The 25,672-nt window shown below is 45.7% G+C and overlaps 1 protein-coding gene across 3 annotated transcripts in view; it reads left to right on the top strand.

Annotated features, from left to right (window-relative positions):
- KCNK10 (potassium two pore domain channel subfamily K member 10) overlaps positions 1-25,672 on the top strand; it is a 108,689-nt gene that overhangs the window by 72,380 nt on the left and 10,637 nt on the right. For all 3 annotated transcript variants that reach the window (XM_084884212.1, XM_084884214.1, XM_084884213.1), the window contains exon 5: positions 23,511-23,697. In XM_084884212.1, the coding sequence (XP_084740338.1) occupies positions 23,511-23,697 (187 nt within the window). The remainder of the gene's footprint in view (positions 1-23,510; positions 23,698-25,672) is intronic.

Raw genomic sequence — 25,672 nt, 5'->3', positions numbered from 1 at the left:
GGAAAAGAGCCTGGCATGAGGCCAGACACATAGAGTTCAGAGCTGTGTGTCTATCAGCCGCCCATTCACATGCCATCCGAGCAGCTCAGCGGCATGTGGGTTTTTCCCGGAATGCCCCACAACCTTTACTCCCTAAGTGCGGGCTAGTCAGCCAGCCTCGTTAGAGCATGCACCCGGCTCAGTGGTCACCATGGAAACCGCCAGAACTCAGTTTCTCTGCTTCTCAGTGGTTCAGGTCTGCCTGAACCAGACAGGGCAACCCTGGCTCCAGGAACAGGTCTCAGAGGAGCCCTTCTAGCCCTCACGGCTACAGAAAAGTAAACCTGGCGGAGCAGACACTCAGACGAACAGGATTCAAATGGAGATTCAGCATTTTTATATTTAAGTAAATTTTCTAGATCATGGTGTCTTTATTTGTAAAACAACTGATTAGACTACGAGCTTTTGAAATTCTTTTTTATAAAAAAAATAAAAAAAAAATGAGGGACTGCATTCTAATCGAGGAAAGAGGTTGCAATTATTTGATGACACAGCTACCAAATCCAGGGACTGCGTTTCCCCCTAATGTATTTTGAACTTCAAGCAGAGGACTGCTCTCCTTCCCCTGAAAGCTGCCTCTCCATGCTTAGTTCAACAGGCGCTGGGACAGCCTCAAAAATCTCACATTTCATTTTTATGCTGATGCCACTCCGTTCCAGGAAGCTGAGGGTGGCGTATCATGGAATTGGCAGCATACAAGGTAGACATTTGCAGCCCAGTGGAGGGCGCTGTTGGCAGGAATGATGAGTTCCAGGAGCCATAGAAGCGCACTTCCTGGAGATACAGACAGCAATTTGGCTTGCTGCATGCCGCCTTGCTAGAAAACCTCCCAGCTCCTGCCATTCATTTAAACTACGTCTAAAAGGCCAGTTACTCTTAGGTGATTATTTGAGGACTGAAAACAACAAAACTCCGGCTGGGGATTTCTGGTTCCCATGAAGAAAGCTCGTTGTTCTTGTTCTCTCACCTGCTCAGTGACTGTTAAGCCAGTCACTTCATCTCTTGTGGTTTTTGGGCGATTGATAGAGAGGATTTTTCCTGGAGTAAAGATAAAATATAAAGTCAGCCTTCCAGCTGCCTGTATTCTGAAGTGACAAGATTCAGGGCCTTCTCCCACATCTGAGCCTCATGTTGCGGCGTTGCTGAGGGTGTCTGTATTATGTAGGAATGCTTCTGGCTACAGAGCGACAAAATGCTTGGGGTTAGCACGGGGTGAATAAAAGAAAACACCTTTCTGTCCTCTGAAGCTCAGAACTAATAATTGAGAAATAAACATGGAAATAAGCATAGGGAGATTAAAGTGTCCACTTTATTGCTGATAAGCTCATCAGTGGTTGTAGCTTTAGCTTTGGTGATGGAGGGACTTTTCGCTATCTCACCCGTCGCTGGATTTTTATTGCTGAACAGCAAACGATCGGCAATCAGAGGCTTAAAAAGCAGCACCCACTTGATTTGTTATGTCACAGTTCTGGGGCAGACTGCATCCCTGTGATGAGCTAAATTTGAATTCTGTCGGCAAAGAAGTTAGCGGGGGGAAACAAATAGCAGCATGGGCCACAGGGGTCACAGACACTAGCCATACGGGCCACTTACTGGGAAGCTGTCCTCCCTCCATTTGTCGTAAGCCAGGTGACCTTTGGGGTCCTTGAATCACTTAGGGGAGACTGGATTGTGCTGTGGTAACAAATAACCCTCTGCCAGGGTCTGCTGCGGCCCAGGCAGCTCTCAAGGCTTTAATGGGTTTGGGGGAGAGGAGGGCTTGGGGAGGGGAGCAGCTAGGCATTGCACACTGGCTCTTAAGGGCTTTGGCCTCTGGCCTGAACTAAGCATATGGACCCACCCAACTGCAAAGGGGGTGCTGAAAGGTTTGGTTTGCTCCCCAGGAAGGGGGCGGAGTGGGAAATTGGTGAGCACTAGTCATCTCCTGGGCCTGTCCCCTGGGACTATTCCTGGGCTCCCTAGCATTTAGAACAGAGGACCTGTAGAGGGCTCTTAGGGGAACGTGACTCATCCCGCACCCAAAGATTGGAGCCTGCGGGTTGTTCAGTGACTTGCCTGAGCAACACAGTGAGTTGGGGACACAGTCTGGACCCCGACCAGTAATCCCGCCTCCTCATCCAGGTGGGCCACTGATACTTACTGTCAGGGGTATGAGTCCACGCCACAAGTCCAACGTGGAGTTTAGGTGTATGTGAATATACCATTCGAATTCCTGGAGATGATTTTTGAGTATTTATGTCATACACAGTAAAAATAATTGCACAGGTTTCCAAGTGCAATCTGGGCAGTTGGCGGGTGAAGAATAATGATTTGGGATTCCGAAGGGTTGATCTTGGGTCCCAAAGCAGATTGGGCAGCCTCTGTGTCTCCTGCTGCGGGCTGGCTCCTTTGTGGGGCCAGGCCAACTGTCACTGGAGAGGAGGCTGCAGGGAAACTGGTCTGCTTTTGGACTGGATCCCATTTCCTTGCTCTGAGCTGCACTTCGGCCTCTGGTGGGAAGCAGCTGCCACTTTTTCCCTGGCGGGTCAGCGGGCTTTCTGATTTTGCCTCTGTAACTAAGGGACCCTTTTTTCTTCCTTGGCCTTTTCCCCCAAGGACGCCGCAGAAATGTTCATTTGCCTCTGAAGCCAAAGGAGCCGGGGGTGTAGCTGACACATAATCACACATTAGGCTAGGTTTATTGGTGCCACGATTCCCTGCGGACTTCAGAGCCTGCCAAGTGCTTAAGACTTAAGACCGGGTGACTACGATCTCAATCTGCTAATGATGCTCAATTAGTGAGCTAGTCAATCACTGTGGATTGCAGGAAGGGGCTGGCGGGGGGAGCCAAGGACTCCTGGAGGCCTGGGCCACGGGCCTGCCGTGAGTGGAGGAGAGATTTGAAGGACACATTTGCAGGAGGCTTCTGTTCCTCACAAGGAGTCTTGAGCTAGCTTGGGGTTCACTTTAAGAGATTATTATTTCAGGAAGATCAAAACCCTTGTTTTCAGCTCTTTGGATTCAAAGGTCCAGTCCTAATAGCAGAGGACATGCTCCCTGAGGAATTAGTTATGCACATCAGGGCTGTGCCTAAACAAGTATGGAGGGAAGCCAGGTGGTGGGGCTGCGAGTGCCCCAGAAAGTGTGTGGAACTTCTGGGAAGTCAATCCTAAACCTCTGTGTGTCAGGAGTTTTGCAGGGAGACTCGGATTTGTCACTTGTCCAAGAGGATTTGACTGAGGTCAGACTGAATACTATGGCACTTCTGTCTCAGAGTCTAGAGATAAGATGCAAATCTGCTTCGAGGTTTTAGTCTATGCCAGACTCTGGCTGTGGGCTTTGCTGAGAGTAAGCTGTGCAGCAATCCTCTCAGAACGGCCATGTCACCCTCTTCGTTGTATGAGACCAGGAGGTGCACATTGACCAAGGTCACCCAGCCATAAGGAACAGAGCGAGGGTTTTCAAGCCAGACTGAGTCTTTCCGCTCTCCTTCCTTCCATCTTTCTCTTGTGAGGCAGGGGTAGCATCTGGTGACTCAAAAGAGTCTTTGTGAAAGGTTGGTATGATCTGGGACAGATAAAGATGAGAACACGTTCATATTGGCCCTGTGTCATCAGGCCATACATTGAGTTGACCATAGCCTCCGATTCTTTCCTACACACCTGTTCTGTCTCCCAATACTGGGTTGTTCTTGGCAAACATCTCTTTCTTGATGTTTCTACTCCTGGAGATCCATCTAGGATTTATTTGATTTAATTTTTTAGTTTTTTTGATATATCTGTATTAGTTTCAAAAAGGAAGGAGAGGGAGAAAGAAATAGAAACATCAATGATGAGAGAGAATCATTGATCGGCTGCCACCTGCAACCCGGGAATATGCCCTGGCTGGGAATCGAACTGTGACCTCCGGGTTCATAGGTCGACACTCAGCCACTGCAGCCAGGCTCAATCTAGGATTTAAATGCCTCCTTGCTCATGTCCACGATGTGACTAATGTGAAGGTGGGCTTCTAAAAGGGGCTGGTGCTACCCGAGAGCTGACTTGTTTTGACCCACCTCGAAGAGAGAAGTTGATGAATACCCTGCTCTCTGTCCACTTCGTACAACCCACTCATTGTTGACAATAAGAGGAAACACAGCTCACAGCCCAGCCCTGGGGCAGCCCGGGCAGCTGGTGGTGCCCTCAAACCCACACTTCTTTTTCTGGGTCCCAGGATTGCCTCAGCGCTTTCCTTCAGTGGGTGGAGAACCTGGAGTTTGAGGGAGTCAGCACCAAGGTTTTAATTCCCACCGGGTGTTTAACTCAGTCCTAAACTCAAGGAACGTGGTGAAGAAACTCCTCCAAAGCTGTCACCCAAATAGAGCAGTGGTTCTCAACTTGTCTAATGCCATGGCCCTTTAATACAGTTCCTCCTCTTGTGGCGACCCCAACCATAAAATCATTTTCGTAATGTAGCAAAATTACAGTTATGAAATAGAAACGAAAATAATTTTATGGTTGGGGGTCACTACAACAAGAGGAACTGTATTAGAAAGGTTGAAAACCGCCGAAACCGGTTTGGCTCAGTGGTAGAGCGTCGGTCTGCGGACTGAGGGGTCCCGGGTTCGATTCCGGTCAGGGGCATATATACGTTGGTTGCGGGCACATCCCCAGTAGGGGGTGTGCAAGAGGCAGCTGGTCGATGTTTCTCATCGACGTTTCTAGTGCTCTCTCTCTCTCTCCCTTCCTCTCTGTAAAAAGTCAATAAAATATATTTTTTTAAAAAGAAAGAAAGGTTGAAAACCACTAGAGGAAAGTCTCTGAAATATTTCTGGGTTCGTTCTCTCCAAGGTTGTGCCCACTGAAGACACGATCCCATGGGTTTGAGTAATTAAAGCGGCTTATATCTTTGCATTTGGGGGCCACCACATGTTTTCAATCCACCACACGGTAGCCTGTTTCTAAAACTTCCAGGTACTTTTGGGTTACAACTTTGATGCAAGAATAATACGAGCACTCATTTCTATTAGTATCCTAGAGTCAGCTTACCAGGTGGACAATTTCCCATAGTCACCCCTCACCACCCACCTGTGGGTCCTCAGCAAGGCACCGCTGACGTCATCGAATAATAATCCTTTGCCCTCTTGTAGAACTCTACTTTTAAAAAATTACATTTATCAGAATATTGAGAAAGAATCCAAGATGGCTGCCCAAGTAAACACCTAGCCGCAGCCGCATACAACAATTTCAATAAAATACAACTAAAATATAAAATGGACATTACCCAGAACTACAGGAAAGTCGACTGACTGGAAATTCTACAATGAGAAGCAAGGAGAAAACCAGAAGGAAGCACAGAGGAGCTGTAAAAGCCCAAGGTACGGAGACAAGCAGCGCGCGGAGAGGACAGAGCCGGAGAGGAGGGAGGCTGAGTGCCTGGCTGGCGTTCCCTAGCGGGAAGGAGATAAAAGCTCCGACTGTGGGCCCCAGTTCTGACTGCTCTGAACCCCAGTTCTAGGCCAGACCCCGGGGACCCAGGCTCATCCAGAGGGAGCTGGGTTGTAAGGCGGAACCCCGGGGGAGCGGCGAAAGGAGGTCCTGGTGGTGCGCATATTGCGCGCAGAGAAGGGACGGTTGGCTGTGCCGCGGAATTGCCCTGACAGGAAGGAGACAGGGGCTCCAGACTGCTCTGAACGCCACCTCCAATCCCACTACCAACTGAACTGAACCCCAGTTCCGGGCTCATTGGAGGAGAGCCTAGACTGTTTGGTAGCAGGCGAAAATTGAGGGCTCCTTTCTCTCAGAGGCCCTTGCAGCAAGTATTGAAGGACCCTGAGACCCAGGAGCCGCATAGGGCGGGGCTGACGGAAGCCAAAGCTGTAGGCTCCGCCCTGAAACCCCGCCCCATCTGTAACTGCAAAATGCGACAATGAAATAGATCACAAACGAAAGAAATGGAGGACAAAAAGCGACTGGATATAGAGTTCAAATCTACGCTTATAAGGTTTTTCAAGAATTTCCTAGGAAAGATCGATAAGACCTATGAAGATATGAAAAGAGATCAACTAGAATTAATAAGGAATCAACAAGAAATAAAGAATACATTGTCTGGTCGAGACCAGTTTGGCTAAATGGATAGAGCGTCAGCTTGGGGACTGAAAGGTCCCGGGTTCAATTCCTGTCAAGGGCATGTACCTTGGTTGCGGGCATATCCCCAGTAGGGGGTGTGCAAGAGGCAGCTGATCGATGACTCTCTCTCATCGATGTTTCTAACTATCTCTCTCCCTTCCTCTCTGTACAAAATCAACAAAATATGTTAAAAAAAAAAAAAAAAAAGAATACATTGTCTGAAATAAAAAATATTATACAGAATCCTAAAAACAGAATGGAAGATCACAAGAATCAAGACAAAGATTTGGAACATAAAGAGCCAGAAGACACTCCTCCACAGAAACTAGAAGGCAAGAGAATCCAGAAAATTGAAGATAATGTAAGAAACCTCTGGGACAACTTCAAGCGAACCAACATCAGAATTATGGGGGTCCCAGAAGATGAGAGTGAGCAAAAACATACTGAAAGAAATAGTGACAGAAAACTTCCCCCACCTGGTGAAAGAATTAGACTTACAAGTCCAGGAAGCGCACAGAACTCCAAACGAAAGGTATCCAAAGAGGACCACACCAAGACAAATCATAATTAAAATTCCAAGAGCAAAAGACAAAGAGAGAATATTAAAAGAAGCAAGAGCAAAGAAGGTAGTTACCTATAAAGAAGCACCTATATGATTGTCAGCTGATTTTTTAACAGAAACCATGCAGGCCAGACGGGAATGGCAAGAAATATTCAAGGTGATGAATAGTAAGAACCTACAGCCAAAGATAATCTATCCAGCAAAGCTATCACTCAGAATCGAAGGTCAGATAAAGAGCTTCACTAATAAAAAAAAAAAAGCTAAAGGAATTCATCACCACCAAACCAGAATTATATGAATTGCTGAAGGGGGTTCTTTCAGAAGAGAAAGTAAATAAAGATAAAAATTATGAACAACAAATACGTAACTATCAACAAGTGAATCTAAAAACCAAGGAAAATTTTTTTTAATCTGATGAACAATATTAATTGTTGAATATAATAGAATCAGAGGTATGGAAGGGGAGTGAACTGACGATTCTTGGGGAAAAGGGGAGAGGGGAATGTGGGAAGATACTGAACATAAACTGTGCACCTATGGATGAGGACAATGGGGGGTGGGGAAAGGGCAGAGGGTGGGGTGGGAACCTGGTGGAGGAGAGCAATGGAGGGGGGGGGGGGAGGAACATTTGTAATAATATGAACAATAAAAATTTATTTTAAAAAAATAATAAAATAAAATAAAAAATTACATTTATCAATGTAAAACAACAACAAGTTTTTCTCTTACATCTAACCCCATGCTACATGTGTCAGCCAAGCAAGTAATAAACCATTCTAGTGTAGCTTCTAGAAACTGAGGTTCCTAAAAATTGAGAGATGCCTTTATCTAGTCACATCTGCCCATCACTGAGCTGGTATATGATCCACAGGCTTACACTAGGGCCATGGTCAGCAAACTGCGGCTCTCGAGCCACATGCGGCTCTTTGGCCCCTTGAGTGTGGCTCTATCACAAAATACCACAGCCTGGGCGAGTCTATTTTGAAGAAGTGGCATTAGAAGTTGAAGTTTAAAAAATTTGGCTCTCAAAAGAAATTTCAATCGTTGTACTGTTGATATTTGGCTCTGTTGACTAATGAGTTTGCCAACCACTGCACTAGGGTGATATTTCTAAATGACTGGTGTGTCAGGAGTCCATAAAAAGTAGCTTTAGAACTTTCGCTTTAGGAAAACGAAAATGATTAGAATACATCATTACTGGGAGGCGTGCCAGTGTTTGGAACCTCTACCCTAAAGAGGCAGCTCCCTTGGGAGATGCCAGCCTGCCAGGCACAGCCTGGTCACACAGCTGAGCGGGCTCTGGTGACTTTGTGTAAAGGAGAGCTGTCTGCCGGCATGGATCCAGCCTAGGTAGAAGAAATGCACTCTGTAATTCTGGGGGGAAATGCTTTGCTTTCTATTTTCTGAGAAGAGCTGCATTTGTGTATCACATCATTTTTGACCTAACGGTTTTGAACTGTGTCTTAGAGTTTACTGCTGAATTTTAGCCTCTCGTTAGTATAGAGGTGTGTTTCTCCCTCTGGCGGCGGTGGGTCCCCAGGAGCCTGAGATGCTGTTTTAAAGGACCCGAGAATCCTTTCGTGCATCTAGCATAGCTGGCAGAGAGAATAAAGACTGTCTCCTTCACACATGTACTGCCCTTTTCCCAATGTATAGAAGGGGGGTTGTCATCACTTAAGTTCATTTTATTTATTTTTTTTTAAATATATTTTATTGATTTTTTACAGAGAGGAAGGGAGAGAGATAGAGAGCTAGAAACGTCGATGAGAGAGAAACATCGACCAGTTGCCTCTTGCACACCCTCTATCGGGGATGTGCCCGCAACCAAGGTACATGCCCTTGACCGGAATCGAACCCGGGACCCTTCAGTCCGCAGACTGATGCTCTACCACTGAGCCAAACCGGTTTCGGCTTAAGTTCATTTTAAAAGGCGATAGTATATTTTTCTCTTGATATGTTTCCACAATGAGTGGGTACCAAAGGTTCTATTGTTCTGTGGGGATTGAGGAATATTTTTTAATGTTCAAAAAGGATTCCCATCCTCAGGAAAAGTGGAATATAAAGGGATAGAGCAATGCTGGCTTTTCCCATCAGCGCTGTTTCTATGGTGTTTGGGGGCCCTTTTCCCCATGGAATTAACATTTTTGTCCTGGCCATAGTCACATAGTTTCAAAGAGACTCTCAATTGAGGTAACCCCAGGAATTACTGGGGTGCTATCAAGCCTGCTTCAGCTTTTAACTTTATCCCTAACTTTTTGTTGTGGTGAAATATGCATTACATAAAATGTACCATGTTAGCTGCTTAAAAATATACGATTCAGTGGCATTCAGCTTATTCGCCTTGTCATGCAAACATCCTCACCACTATCTCCAGAATGTTTTTTATCTTCCAAAATGGAAAGTCTGTGCCCATAAAATGAGAACTTATTCTCGCCATGCCCTCAGCCCCAGGCACCGCTGTCCTACTGATGTGACGGCCCCAGATACCTCACACAGTGCTTTTCCTTCTGTGTCCGCCTTACTTCACTCGGCATAACGTCTTTAAGGATTCATGCATGTTGCAGCTTGTCAGAACTTCCTTCCTTTTTAAGGCTGAATGATATTCCATTGTATGTATGAGCTGCATTTCGTTTATCCATTTATCTGTTGATGGACACTAGAGTTGCTTCACCTATTGGCGACTGCGAATAATGCTCCTAGGAACACAGGTGTGAAAAATCTGTGCAGGTCTTTGCTTTCAGTCCTTTGGGGTGTACCTAGAAGTAGAATTCCTGGATCGTATGGTATGTCTGTGCTTAACTTTTTGAGGCACTCCTATACAGTTTTCCAGAGCACTGAGCTATGTTACATTCCTGCCAGCGATGCTCAATGGTGCCAATTTCGCCACAGCCTCTCCAACACTTGGCCTTCTCTGTTTCTTTTTTCTTCCTCAGCTTCCACAGGCCACAAAGACAGCATTGGCTAACTTGCTATTTGATGGTCCCTTCTGTTTTAGCTGCTCCGATAGCTGCCATTCTGTTACATTGGGGGCTAAGGCGAGAGGCGGGGCCCCATGCTGTGCCTCCCTCTGGTACCTGCCCCCTCCTGTCCTCACCTCCAGCCATGCCCCCTGCTTGTTCCCATCCTGCTCCAGCTCTGGCACTGCAGCAGAGCTGCTGGGAGGGAGGGCAGCCCGACGCCAGGCCACAGTGGGCCTCTGCACGCTGGTGACTTCTGGGTTCCCCCTTGCCTTGCCACTGCTCTGAAATCCCTTTATTCACCTCATGGTTCCCTCTCCAGCTCCCCCTCCGAGCTTTTCCTTCAGACCCTTCCCAGCTCAGTTTAATGAGCAATTATCAAATAGCGCCTTCTGCAATGGCAACGCTGGGTATATAGCACTAAACAAGAGACAGTCTTCTCACCCAAGAAGGAAACCGGCATGCAGAGAGCAATGTTGCCCTAGCCATGACTCAGTAGATAGAGCATCAGCCTGTGGACCAAAGATTCCCAGGTTTGATTCCAGGAAAGGGCACGTACCTTGGTTGCAGGCTCCTCCCTGGTCAGGGCTCTGCTCATGCAGGAAGCAACCAATTAATGTGTTTCTCCCAGTCTTTCCCTCTCTCTTCTACTCTCTCTAGGAAATATCCTCGGGTGAGGATAAAAAAAGAAAAAAAAAAAGAAAAAAAGAAAAAACAATGTACCTGGTGAGACCGTAGCTGGGGTAGGCAGCTTCTGAGGTTACACTGCCTCAGTGCCTAAGCCATGTGACCTTAGGCTGTGCCTCAGTTTCCTCATTTGAAAAATGGAGATAAATTCCGTACCTACCTCTTTCAGTACTTAGCTGATGTTTATTGCCATCAGCACTCAATAAGTGGTGAGCATGGCTATGACAGGCATTTGTCAGCCATGGAAGCTCAGAGGAGGGACTGTGCATTCTAGCTTGCGTATTTGACAGGGCCCACATCTTCGGTGATGCACCTGTCTTATGCTGCTAATGGATTGTTCTCTTTAAGTAAAGCATGAGGGTCTTGAAACTAAGGCCTACTACCATGTTTCCCCGAAAATAAGACCTACTTACAGGTTTCCTTCTGAGTGAAATATAAGGCATTCTCCGAAAATAAGTTCCCCTTAGGCTAAACATGAGAGATTTGGTCTACTGATTCTGAAAGAAATGAAGTCACAAGAAATTCACCAGGAAATTCAGGAATTGGATTGTTATGATGATGTTCCAAAAGATGATGACATGATTGTCATTGAATAAATGAGTAAATTCTTGATACTGTAGGATTCACAGTTTGTCTGGTTTGTGTTGACAACTACCGTACTACCGTACCATATACAGGTAATAAATTTCCTTTATTTTCATTTAACAACAAATGTGTACCCTATTCTTCTTCATGAAAAAATAAGACATCCCCTGAAAATAAGACCTAGCGCATCTTTGGGAGCAAAAATTAATATAAGACAATGTCTTATTTTCAGGGAAACAGGGTATGTCTTTCTTTCCCTGTACCCCTGCTCAACTCTAAGCACTTTGGAGGTGATCAGTAAATACTTCATTGATTTCAAATTCATTGGGGATGAGAGAGAGATGGACTAGATTTCTCTAACACACGCAGGGTGTGCAAACCATGCAGCACCCCTGACAATCCCCAGTGAAGAAGGTGTTTGCTGATGCTACTCTGAGTCCTACCTGCGGGGTGGAAGGGCTTGGGGTGGGGGGACTCAACTCCCATCAGTAGTCATTGCCCTGGGAGGAGAAGTTGCACTGGTCATGACTCAGCCAAGAAGAATGCAGGTCTGAGTGTACCCCGACCAGTCCTCTGTGCAAGAGAGGAGGTGGTACTCGCTTTCTCAGCTGCACTTAAAGGGCTACAACTGTTTACACAGATGTGTCCATGATATTCTACTATTCTACTAAAAGGGAGATAAAAGAATGAGGAAGAATTTATTTTAGCTCTGTGGGGGTTGCCTCTCAACCTGTGGGTGCTCTTACTAGATCTTGAACACATGGGCCAGTTCATATTTTTATCAAGCCTTAACGTGCTCCTAGACATTCTTCCCAAAAGAAAACTGGCCCTCAGATATCAAGGGGGACCCTCAGGAGAGGATTTGCTGCACTTGTGGTCAGATGCTGCATTCTTGCCATGTTGCTGCCAGCCAGACGGAGCGATGTCCCCTAAGTTAGTTTTTCCAGTCCTTGTCAGAAGTGAATTTTGCCGTAAACATCAACTAACTTTCTACCAGAGCCTGGGAATGGTTGAAAGGGCTCGTGTTAAATTATTATTATTTTTAATATATTTTATTGATTTTTTACAGAGAGAAAGGGAGAAGGATAGAGAGTTAGAAACATCGATGAGAGAAACATTGATCAGCTGCCTTCTGTACCTCCTACTGGGGCTGTGCCTGTAAGCAAGGTACATGCCCTTGACTGGAATCGAACCTGGGACCTTTCAGTCCGCAGGCTGACGCTCTATCCACTGAGCCAAATCAGTTTCGGCTTAAATTATTATTATTGATATTGTCTGTCTACCTATCCGCCCCCACCCCCAGGTTCCCTTTTACTGCCAAGTTGGCACAAACCAATGCATTGGGCGTCCCCTATCATTATCGGTACTTTCTCTTTTAATTTAACACTGCATTGCAGTTTAGTTTGAAGAGTCAATTATAAATAGATATAGATATAATATAGATATAGATATAGATATAGATATGATATATAGATAAAGATATAGATATAGATATAGATATGGATATGGATATGGATATGGATATGGATATGATATAGATATAGATATAGATATAGATATAGATATAGATATAGATATAGATATAGATATAGATATAGATATGATGTAGATGTAGATGTAGATGTAGATGTAGATGTAGATGTAGATGTAGATATAGATATAGATATAGATATAGATATAGATATAGATATAGATATAGATATAGATATAGATAGATATATTATCATGCCGTTAAAAAAAGGAAAGGAATCTATGTTTGATTTTAAGGACAGAGTAGAGAAGGCTTCTGTGCGATTTTTTTAAACTGAATTTTACTGAGTACTGTAACAAAGTTGGCAGCAAAGCTAACAAGAAAGCAAATAGTGACATTTAGAATGAGATGCATGGCATATAAATGCCATGTGGTCTTCTCACAGGGCTATTACCACTTTCTCTTTGGCTTTCTTTTTTCGCTTTGCTTCTTGCTTAGCTCCGCTTTTAAAAATTCTTAATTGTCCTCAGTCCTTTGATTCTGCCTTTCTGTTAGGTTTATTTCTCTCCCATCCACCCTTTGGAGGTGCTTCCACCTCTTCTTCATGGGAGAAAAGGAGGGGGCCTGTCCAGATGGCCATGCAGACAGGTGCCACCTGCTCCTGGGAGCCTCTCTCCGGGAGCGGAGGGCTACTGCGATCGCCCTCTGACCAGGAAATGCGTTCCATCTTTTCTACTTTCTTTTCCTTCAGTGAGGAAGGGGGAGGGAGGAAGAGAGATAGAAACGTAAATGACAAGAATCACTGATCGGCTGCCTCCAGCACACCAGAATGGAGCCTGCCACAACCTGGGCATGTGCCCCCACCGGGAGTCAAACCATGACGTCCTGGTTCACAGGTTGATGCTCAACCACTGAGCCATGCCAGCTGGGCTTCTATTTTTTAAAATTAGCACAGGCCTTTAGTTTTTTAGTTTTTTGTTTTTTAAATACATTTTATTGATTTTCGAGAAGAAGGGAGAGAGAGAGAGATGGAAACATCAATGATGAGAGAGAATCATTGATTGGCTGACTCCTGCATGCCCCCTCCTGGGGACTGAGCCCACAAGCCAGGCACGTGCCCTTGGCTGGAATCAAACCTGGGACCCTTCAGTCCACAGGCTGATGCTCTATCCATTGAGCTAAACCAGCTAGGGCCAGGCCTTTAGTTTTCATAATCTTTCTTTAAAATGGCTTGAATTCAAATTCTTTCTTATGATTAGGAAAACAACAGAAATGAGCCCACTGATCAGATATTGTGGAATGCTCATATGGACCAAACATTTAAAAGTTTCACAGTTAGCACTCTTTTCCAGAGTAAGGTCCTCACGAGTCATATGTGAGGAGAAATCTGTTTCCACAGGGGAAATTGAAAGGCCTGTGCGTGTGCTCTAAACACATCATAGCCTGTCACTTTCAGACTTTCCTATGTTCATGGAGCTTCCAACCGTCCGCATCCTCCTCCAGCTCTCGGGGTGGGTGTCAGTTCTTTAGGGAGGTTTCACTCACGCCTCAGTGTGGCCAGCACGTTTTCCCTTTCATCTCACCGTGCACACCCCGGAATAGCATTCATCTCTCTGATTGGAGGCATGTGTCCGATGCCCGCTGTGCTCATCAGCCCGAGCGCTCTGTGAGAAGAGGTCCTGTCTGACTGGTCAGCAGTGTCTAGCTCAGGGCCTGACTCCCAGACCTGGTGAATGGATGAGCATCAGTAGATACGACCTCGGACATTTTGATATAGAAAATGACCTTGAGACCAAGGATAGTGCCACAAAGCATGTTTTTAGCAATAGACTCAGATGTCCCTGCCCCCCACCTACTCTCTTTGTGTACAGACTTTGTGTGCAGGATGAAGAAACTTTCTTTTTTTAAAAACTGGTGTGTCCCTTGCAACTATGTGCTGTATTAATTGGTTGAATTTTGAATGCAAAATCTTGTGTGTTGATAGGGTATTATTTTCAAACTAGTGGCCTGGTGCACAGATTTGTGCACATTGAAAGGAAATTAATTGGAAGAAATATTTCAATATTGCTATTTACCCTTTCTCTATAATAGAAGTGTCATAGATAAAAGAAATTTAGTAAAATGTATGTGAAAATAATATATAAATTGATTATTAAATAAACAATGACAACATGATATAACAACAAAGAAATGATATAAAAAATATAAAAAGAACATTGATTAAAATCAATGAATGATAAATTGGTTAATCTTATTCTACTATCTCCCTGTATACTACATTAAGAGTAAAAACACTTTCAGAGTGCTTGACTAATTTCCCTTGTGTGACGTATTTAACAACTTTAACATCACATGCTCTTTGAACTTGAGAGAAAGCAACTCATGTGTGTGATTGGCACCAGTGAGAACTTCATATGTATTGTGCATGCACAAGTCAATGTTTATTTTTAAACTAGAGGCCCAGTGCATGAAAATTCATGCACTGGAGAGGGGGTCCCTCAGCCAGGCCTGCCTCCTCTCACAGTATGGGAGCCCTCAAGGGTGAGAGGTGACCTGGCGATCAGGGGAAGGCAACACCCCATCACACCTTTGCTCCTGCCACTGCCAGCAGTGCAAGTCTTGGCCGGCCATGGTTACCTGAGCTTCCGGCGGCCCTGGGTGGCTGGGCAGCCACCATCTGAGGCTTGTCTGTGCCTTGGGCCAGCTCTGGGCAGCTGGACAGCTAACATCTGAGGCTTGCCTGAGCCTAAGGCATCAGCTGGGCAGCCTCCATCTAAGGCTTGCCTGTGCCTTGGCCAGGCCCTGGGTGGTTAGGGTCTAAGGTAGGGGTGTCGAACTCAATCAGAGAAGGGGCCAAAATCTAAAATCCAGCCTAAATGGCGGGCCAAATGGTTTACTGAACAGTCATAAACTGACAATGTCATAAACTGACAGCGGAGTGCAGTGATGACAGCGTGGTGCGAGCCACATTGCAAGGCCTGGCGGGCTGGATTTGGCCCGCGGGCCTTGTGTTTGACACATGTGGTCTAAGGGAACTGGAGAACTCCAGAGGGAGGCATGCAGCGAGGCTGAGGGGACTGGGTGCCACCATCTTTGAGGGAGGGGTAGTCAATTAGCATATTCCCTCCTTTTTGGCTGTAGGCACTGCCATCTTTGAGGGTGGGGCATTCAATTAGCATATTCCCTCCTTGTTGGCTGTGGGTGCCACCATCTTTGAGGGAGGGGAAGTTAATTAGCATATTTCCTCCTTATTGGCTGTAGGCACCGCCATCTTTGCGATGGTGTGAGGGTCAATTAGCATATCCCCTCTTTATTAGGTAGGCTTGCCAGTGCATGCCATATGTACTGGCCAATCAGTTGGTCAGTCAGTCAGATGGTTAGACTAAGGTGACCAGATCATCCAACTTTTGGCGGGACAGTCCTGATTTCTAACAATTTTTCCTGCATCCTGCAGTGTCAGGACTTTTTAAAAACGCCGCAGGAAGTGGGAAAAGTTGTTAGAAATCAGGACTGTCCCACCAAAAGCAGTTAGATGGATGTATGTTAGGTTAGACGGATGTATGATCGGTCACTTAGCTTTCTATATATAAAAGCCACTTACTTTGAGAACAGAAAACTTTCAAAGATTTTAATTGAGGTGTTCATGGAACGAAACAGCTGAGAATTTTTATTGTTTGTCAATTTAAGGTTTTATCAATCCCAGATACACCTATATTGGCATTTCAGTGATAAAAGCAATTTAATAGAACCTATGAAGTGTTTTCAAAAGTTGGCCAATGTTAGAGAGTCAGATGCTAGCTATAACTTTATTTATTTATTTGTTTGTTTGTTTGTTTGTTTGTTTATTTATTTATTTATTTTTGTATAGCTACTATTTATTTGTGTATTCAGGTTTTGAGTAGGACATTTCCCATAGTCTCCATGGAGATTTTGCTGCATGATTCTCACTAATGTGTGGTTACAGTATCTCTACCATGGAGATTATATGCAAATGGTATTTTAAAAGTCTCCTTGCCCTGCCCAGGTCCCTCAGTTGGTTAGAGCATCATCCCATTCACCAGGGGAACTGCTGGTTCAATCCCCAGTTGGGACACAAGTAGGAGACAACCCATCAATATTTCTTTCTCTCTCTTTCTCTCTCTCTCTCTCTAAAAATAAATAGAAACATATCTTCAAGTAAGGATTATTTTAAAAAGTCTCCTCAACATACAGAAGGCCAAAAGAGACATATGAAAACATGCTCAAAGTCACTAATCATCCGAGAGATGCAAATCAAAACAACAGTGAGGTACCATCTCACACCTGTCAGATGGCTATCATCAACAAATCAACAAATGACAAGGGCTGGAGAGGATGTGGGAAAAAGGAACCCTCTTGTACTGCTGGTGGGATGCAGACTAGTGCAGCCACTGAGGAAAACAGTATGGAGTTTCCTCAAAAAACTAAAAATGGAACTCCCATTTGACCCAATAATCCCACTTCTAGGAATATATCCCAAGAAACCAGAAACACCAATCTGAAAGGACATATGTACCTCTATATTCATAGCAACACGATTTACCATAGCTAAAATTTGAAAATAGCCTAACTGCCCATCTACAGATGAATGGATTAGAAAACCGTGGTACATTTATACAATGGAATACTATACTGCTGTAAAAAAGGAAGGAATTCTTACCATTTGCAACAGCTTGGATGGACCTGGAGAGCATTATGCTAAGCAAAATAAGCCAGTCAGAAAAAGATAAATATCACATGATCTCACTCATTTAGTGGAATACAATGAACAACATAAACTAATGAACAAAAATAGAACTAGAGTTATACGAGCATCAAACAGACTGTCCAACCTATGAGGGAAGTTAGGAGGTGAGTGGGTAAGAGATTAACCAAAGGATTTGTATGCATGCCTGTGAGGGTTAGGGTTAGGGTTAGGGTTAGGGTTAGGGTTGGACACAGATTGGGGGAAGGCATATATTGAGAGTTGGGGGCTGCCGGGAAGAGATCAATGGGGAAAAAGGAGACTGATGTAATACATTAAACAATAGAGAATTTAAATTAAATAAATAAATAAAATAAAATTTTAATAAATAATAAATTTATTTAAAATAATAATAATAAGTAATAAATAAAAAGTCTCATAATCTATGTGGTGCTACACGGATATTTGTTGTGATGTTGAAAGTAGTATTAGAACTGGCCTATTAAGAATAAATATTTGAGGAAAACATCACAATTTTGGAAAATAAAATCAATTCTTTTGTGAGGCAGTTCCTACTATCTTTCCATTTGGAAAACTTATTCTCAGTCCAATGGTATTACGCTGGCAACATGTCTGCAATTCAACAAAACAAACCCAAACATCAAGGGCAGCTGGTCATGTCTAGCTCCTGTCCTAGGACCTTTATCCTGGCATCTTCATTTTCATATAAAATCCCAAGTGTCCGGCTATAAACCACAAGTGCACCATTTCTCACCTAGATGCAACAACTTGGGTGGCTATTCTCAGAATTCTAAGAAATCACATAAAAGTGAAGAAAAAGGCATGGCTACTGGAGAGGGGATAAAAATCAAGTAAAGCAATAGCCCACAGGTGAATGGAAAGAGACTTCTTCTCTAACACAAGCTTATGGAAGTAAACGAACACAGGCAGGGCGTTATGCTTCCTGAGACCTGGACATGCGGCTCAGCCCTCTGAGGTCTTCCAGAATGGTCCACGCATACATCCCTTTCTCCAAGGGGTGCTCCGAGAGCTGGCCCCCCTGCCTCCTGATTAATGAAGCTTATTTCGCTCTCGGACATAATTGCATGTGTGATTTTGAGAATTAAATAAACTCCACAGAAGGTAGGTTTTGAGTTCTTCAAACATTCCTGCAGTTAGCATCAATGGAACACAGGAAATAGTTTTGCATACTACTGTTTGCACAAGGAGACGGAAAGAAAACATTGCCTAATAAACAAAGTGGGAAAACAAGATTTGGACAGATGCCCACAACAATCCTATCACTTCTGCCCAAATATTGTGTCAAACCATCTTTTCTGGGGTAACAATTTTGTCAGTCCGAGAACACATTAGCTCAGTCAGATCTGGACTCTCCCAAGGTTTTTGCAGCGGCTCTGCTTGCTGGTAAATAAGTAATGAGGTTTTGCCTAGCAACCCCACCTTGGAAACGCAGCTTGATTCCCTAAGTGGTGGGTGAGGTGGGGGCCGGGTAAGGAAAGCCACGCCCACCTCTCAGGTCCCTCTGCCACTGGTTCCTGATGTCACCAACATTATCTGCAATTTCTTGGCTGTTTCAGAAGGATGATCAAGAACTAGGGGAAATTAACTGAAAGGCAAATAAATGCTTTCAAGATTGTCTGGCAGCTCATTCTGGAGTCAGCATAGAAGAACCAATGAAGACTGTTCTCTTAATGAAAATGAAGTAATTACTGAAAAAAGTAATGATCTTAAGCCAGCCCAAGGGAACATGCCTCAGTAGCAAAGGGCAGCATCCAGTCTGGGAGTGGCCACATCGAAGGAAATATTTGAACTTTTACATAATAAAAGTTGCCCTGGCTGGTGTGCTCAGTGGTTAGAGCACTGACCCATAGTTTTGATTCCCATTCAAGGGCACGTACCTGGGTTGTAGATTTGATCCCTGGATTCAGTTGGGGTGAGTGCTGAAGGCATCCAATCAATATGTCTCTCACATATCGATTTTATCTCACCCTTCCCCCTCTCTCTGTCTCTCTTCTTTCTCTCTCTTTCTCTGTAATTCTGCCTAAAAACCAATGGGAAAAAATGACCTCAGGTGAGGTTTAACAAAAAATAAATACAGCCATTAACAATCAGCACTTAGAAATTACTTGTGTAATTTTCAAACCGTCCTATGAGATGGATTCTCTTTCTCCACAGAGATAAGACGCACAGAAGAGGTGAGACACTTGCCGGAGGTCACTCAGCTGTTTAGCAGCGGGGACGGGAGGTGTCCAGCAGGCAGTCTGCCCATGGACTCCAGGCCCTCAAGCACCGCCTTACAGCATATCTAACAGTTGCAGGGCCAACCAGACTAAGAAGCCCAAGATCGCCGAATGAAATAGAAGATAGTCTGTGGTTCTAGCCTGAAAGCCACAGTTTCAAATGTTCAAATAAAGCAACTTTTAAAAAAATATATATCTAGAGGGCAGCAAAAACATGAGTATCTAGATTCTAGATTCTAGAATAACATATATTGCTAAAAACCCCACGCCCACACCTCTTTCTTTTATACTGAAGTATGGGTATTCACATCTTCACATACACACTCACTCACACACACACAAGTGCGAGCACAAAAGACACTTGATTTCTTAAATCCCTAAAATACCCCAGGGATTAAATTCTCCTCTGAGCATCATTCCAAGGAGTCTGGAGGAAACCGCCCAGGACAGACGCACTGGCTGGCTTGGGCCGTGAGCAGTGCCGACTGGTGTACCTGGCTCAGACACTCTCCACCAGGCAGTCTGGGCTTTGTCACACTTCTCCCTGTCTGCCACCAGACCAGTGCCATCCCGTGCCACCTTCCCTCTGCCCACCCTCTGCAGCCTGAGAGTCTCTCCAGCTTCCTCCAGACTGGCAGTCCTCCTTCCCTGACCTCCGCCTCATTCCATCTGCAGTTGCAATTCACATCCTGATTTATGACTTAACAGGTGTCTCACAACATTTAATTTGCTTTAATTTCATTATGCGTTTGAGGAGGACGACTTATGAGTGGGGCGGGGAAGGGTGTTCCCATTGCCGGCAATTAGTTAACTTCCGGTAAGATCCGCTTTTGGGCTCTGGAGTCTTGTTCATATCTGCAGACAAAACTAGGCTAATCATAACTACCTTCCTGGATTCTCAGAGGGGCTCTGAGAGTCCTCCTGTAATAGCCAATGTGGAAATTCATACCACGGGTGAAACATTCCCTGGGGTTCTCAGGGAATTTATCCTGACATGATACTTTTATTTGTGGGGGGAAATTGTATTTCATATACAGTTTCTAAAATACCTTTTTCCCCCAGATGGCTTTTCTGAGGGGTGGGCAGGGCCTATATAAGAGCACAAACCCAATTATTGTTCCCTGTTCTACATACTGAGTGTCCTCTGGGGAGTTAGATCACACGCCTTTTTTTTATAAAGAAGGATTGTAGTTTCTTAGCTTTCCTTACGCGTGTTTAGGGAATATATATTGATCTGGGAACTGGAGCATAAATAGTGCTATTATAAATAGTGCTGATTGGTGCAGATAACATTCTCCACTGTAATTGTTCTTACCCATTTCATTGCCTTCTCCATTCTGCTATGTTGACTCTACCTGGACTCAGGACCCCAGCCAAGTGGGGCTGCGTCTTTTGGGTGTGATCACAGGTGAGAGCAGCTTCCCCCATCTCCCACCCCCCACTCCCCACCACCACTTCAGCTCTTGTTCATTGGAGCTTTCCAGTGAAGAGACAGCACCGATGTTTCTCCAAAAAAATCTGGGAGGAAGAGGAAGGGTGGGAGAAAGGGACACAGAACCGTAATCAACCTTCCTGTCTCCGAGACCTAGTCATTTCCTTGGCTGTCATTTCCGGGGTGGAGCCAGGTGGCCGGTGGTAGGAGAATCTCTTGACCATGTCTGACCTGGGAACCGGGCCCAGGTGTCACTGCCAGGACTGAAGCTTCGGGGTTCCTGAGCAGGAGGTCCAGCCGCAGCTTTGTATTCTCCATCTTCCTTCCCAGGAGGGAACCTGGTGGCCTCTTCTTCATGGAGGCTAGTCTGGTTTCTGTTGTTAGGGGACCACTCTGACAACTTTGTCTGAGCTGCTGAGTTGTTGAAAGACTCAAAAAGCTGTTTTTGGACTCTTTTCATGACTCCCTGCGCTGAGTTAATCACCTCAGAATCCTATTCTCAGCTCTGCCCTTAATGAGCGGCAGCATCTATGCAAGCCCCTTCACCCCTTTTAGCTTCTGTTCTGGCATCTGGAGGTGAGGTTTCTGAGTGCACAGGTTCCTGCACTCTGGGCCATCTGCCTCCTAATTCACCGGGAGGCAATGGCTGGAAAAAAGAATCACCTGGTGAGAATTTCCTGCATCGACTGCCCTCCACGTGTTAGGCTTTTGCAGAAAATCAATCCAAGCAGTGGGGCAAGGCACGTGCATTCTGGTGTCGGCATACTGTATGACGGCATACTGTTTTGGTGAGGCTGTTATACCAGGGTCTCCCAAAGACAGTCTCGGGTGCCAATTCCGGCAGCTCTGAGACCCTCAGGACCATTCAGCTTGGAGGCAATGCCAAGATCGTCGGGGGTGCATTCCAGGGGAACACCACCGATGCCTCTGACCCACCTCTGACCTCCATCAGCGTCCTTGCCCTTCCAAATGCACTTTGGCATCTTCATTATTGACGCCTTCAAAAGCTGATGGGAGTTGGCTTGCCTACTACCCGTTTTAGACGGTGACCCTGCCATCCTGACTTCAACTCCTGTCCAGACCCTCGTGGGTGATACAGCAACAAACACGATGACCACAGCGCCAGCTCAGACATGTGTCTTTAAAAGAAATACACGTGACACTGTCCAATCTCAGCAGGGGACGGAGGGTGAGGGCACACACAGAGACTTGCCTAGGGTCTGTCACAAATGTGGATGGGGATGGCTGTGGTTTTTTCTCTTCAGCCAAACATTCTGGCCTGTGTCAGGTCAATTTTTTTTGGTGTTGTGTTTTGTTTGGTTTTTATTAGGGGGGGGGGGGGTAGCAGCAGCATCTCTTTGATGCAAAGGAAACCAGCGCTGTGGAGAGTCCCAAACCCGGCCGCCATGAAAACTGGCAGCAAGCCCCACTTGGGAGTTCCTTACATTTTCCACCCATGAGGAGGGGAGATCACAGGCTGGCTGCACTCATGAGCCACGCTGAGGGCAGCTGAGGTGTGAGCCAAATGGGGTTGCTTGGTCCAGTCCATGAACCAGCTCCGTGGGGCCTGGGAAGCACCCAGAACACCTGAAAACACCTGCAGGTGCATTTTTGTAGGAGAAGGTCCACGGCTTTTATCAGATTCTCTCACAGCTGCTCCTGGACGAAGAGAGGTTAAAAGCCACTGACAATTTTGCTCATTAGAATCCACACATGAGTGAAATTATATGGTACTTGTCCTTCTCTGACTGGCTTATTTCACTTAGCATAATGCTCTCCAGGGCCATCCATGCTGTCGCAAAGGGTGAGATTGACTAACAAAACAGAAACAGACGCATAGAGAACAGACAACTGTCAGAGGGGAAGGGGGTTATGAGTCAGGGTGAAAAGGTGAAAGAATTAAGAAAAAAAACAGCTGAAACCGATTTGGCTCAGTGGATAGAGCGTCGGTCTGATGACTGAAAGGTCCCAGGTTTGATTCCCGTCAAGGGCATGTACATTGGTTGCGGGCACATCCCCGGTGGGGGTTGTGCAAGAGGCAGCTGATCGATGATTCTCTCTCATCAATGTTTCTAACTCTCTATCCCTCTCTCTTTCTCTCTGTAAAAAAAATCAATAGAATATTAAAAAAAAAAAAAAAAAAAAAAAAAAAAAAAAAAAAAACTCATAGGCACAGACAACAGTATGGTGATTATTACAGGGGAAGGGCAGAGGGAGGGGGAAATAGGAAGAGAGGGTAAAGGGGGAGGGGCAGTAATGGGTGATGGAAGGAGACTTGACTTGGGATGGTGAACACACAATACAATATACAGATGATGTGTTTTACAGTTGAACACCTGAAACTTCTATAATTTTATTAACCAATGTCATCCCCAATAAATTAAATTTTTAAAAAGCCTCTGGCAGCCAAAACCGGTTTGGCTCAGTGGTAGAGCGTCGGTCTACGGACTAAAGGGTCCCAGGTTCGATTCCGGTCAGGGGCATGTACGTTGGTTGCGGGCACATCCCCGGTAGGGGGTGTGCAAGAGGCATCTGGTCGATGTTTCTCTCTCATCGACGTTTCTAGCTCTCTATCTCTCTCCCTTCCTCTCTGTAAAAAATCAATAAAATATATATATTTTTTTAAATAAATAAAAAGCCTGTGGCAGAATACCATTTTCTTCTGTTTCTCTGTCTCCTGGTTCCAGGGCGATGAAACTGACTTGTCTCTCTCCTTTGCTGTTCCCAGAAAAAACAAGTGAGTCAGACCAAGATCCGGGTCATCTCCACCATCCTGTTCATCCTGGCCGGCTGCATCGTGTTTGTGACCATCCCTGCCGTCATCTTCAAATACATCGAGGGGTGGACGGCCCTGGAGTCCATTTACTTTGTGGTGATCACTCTCACCACGGTGGGCTTTGGCGACTACGTGGCAGGTGAGCGCCCCAGGCAACCCAGTCACCGGGGGGCCTCTGAGGGCGGTGGAGATATTGTTGGCAGTGCTTTTCAACTCCATGAGGAAAGGACTTGTGAGAGAACCGAACAACAAAGGCCCAGGGTCCCCGCTACTGTGCATAGGCTCTTTCAAGGCTGTGATCCTCTGTGATCTAAGCAGCATCAGGCTTCCAACGTGAGAGGGAAGGCAGCCTCTTCCTCCCAGGATGCATAGCACCCCTATCCTCATATGAATTATGCATGAGTGAAATGAATTTCTCATTGAATGTTGGGCTTCTGAATTGTACTGAGGCTCCTTGGATCAATCGATTAGCAAGCGGCAGATGTGAGACTCTGAAGAGATTAGCACAGAGCCTAGCCTGCATGACTTGCAGCTTAAGCTTCCTACGACACCACATGGCTTAGGATTCAGTGGACAACTGAGAGCTGAGAGCTGCCCCCTGAGGGAACATAGTGTAACAGATTCTGCATGAATGTGTACAGAAGCAATAGCCTTCAGTGTGAACATCCATGCCCATGGGCTGGGTTTATGGAAGCAAAAGAAAACCACCATCACTTTCCTCTAGAGACAGAGAGAGCTGAAAGTGAGGTGGGATCCAGCCTCTTACAAGTACCTACCACTTTCCCAGAGTGTGGGAGGAAGGCAGGAACAGGAGGAGGAGGCCCCCCTACTGCCTCCTAACGGGATAGTTCCCTGGAGCCAGATCATTGACTGGTCCTCTTTTACTCCAAGCAGTGAGTGCTTTGAGTGAACACCTCCATCATAAGTTCAAAATGGTGGGTAGTCTAGGTGGCCTTGACCAGTCCCTGGGTAGCAGCAGCCTCAGGGGAGCAGCACTCCAGGCCGACTGTCCTTCACTTGGCGTTTGATCCTGGCTGTGCCTTGGCCTCTCCATGGCATACGGTGCCCATGACGACAGGGACCTGGGAATCTGGGAAACAGGGGAGTCTGGGAGGAGGTTGTGAAGGCTCCTCCACGGGTCAGTTCTGTGATACAGATAACAGTGACCTGGTAGCTATTGCGACCGGCCAGGCTAAGATTGATGTCCCCACTGTAGAAATAGCAATTTCAATGTGTCTTCCTTCCTATTGATTAGGGGCTAAGAATGGCAAAGCTGAAGTGATTGAACATTGTATATAAAAAGCCTGGGAGCCCATCAGTCTTTCCTTATGCACAGAGCTCAGCCCCTTGTGCAGTTCCTCACCGTGGGGGACAAGTCCCCTGGGGCCACCTGACTAGGGAGGGGCTTGACGCTCCGGAGAGGAACCACAGAGAAGCAGAGAAAAGGAAGAGGAACGGTTGTCCAGTTAATTCAGGGGTCTTCAAACTACGGCCCGCGGGCCACATGCGGCCCGCAGAGGAGTCTGATCCGGCCCGCCAGGTTTTTTGGGCAGTGAGCGCAGCCGAGGTGTTACAGTAGGAATTAGTAGTTCATATAGTCCGGCCCTCCAGCTCTCTGAGGGACCGTGATCTGGCCCCCACTTTAAAAAGTTTGAGGACCCCTGAGTTAATTCCTTCGCATCCTTCCGAGCTGGTCTGTGGGAAAACTCACCTGAGGTTCCAATGAAGGCTGTCATGGCGGCTGGCGTTTAGAACCATTTCACAAACATCTTTACGTCCCCTACCCCGCCCCCACTCTCCCACCCCAAGCATAGTTTGCCTCAGAGTTAGTTAGTTAGTTAGTTAGTTGTGCTAACCCCAGGCTGCCTGCTAGAGGACCCCTACTCTAATGTTGTTCAGTTCCATCTGTCCATCTGCTCGTCTGTGGGCACAAATAGCAGAGCCCTGGGAACATGAGATTTTAAAACTTCACGACTTGTATTCATTTGTGTTAGGCACCATGGACTGTGAGCACTTAGCACAGACTAACACTTGACCTTATCTTCACTTACCTAGGAAGGGCGTGACCTCCACAGTCACAGACATGGTCCTGTTTCAATTCCCTTACTTACCAC

Source organism: Pipistrellus hanaki (genome assembly GCF_964339955.1).
Source record: "Pipistrellus hanaki genome assembly, chromosome: 1".
Lineage (NCBI taxonomy): Eukaryota > Metazoa > Chordata > Mammalia > Chiroptera > Vespertilionidae > Pipistrellus > Pipistrellus hanaki.
The sequence above is the reverse complement of the archived record's forward strand: the minus strand, read 5'-3'. Positions and strand labels throughout refer to the sequence as shown.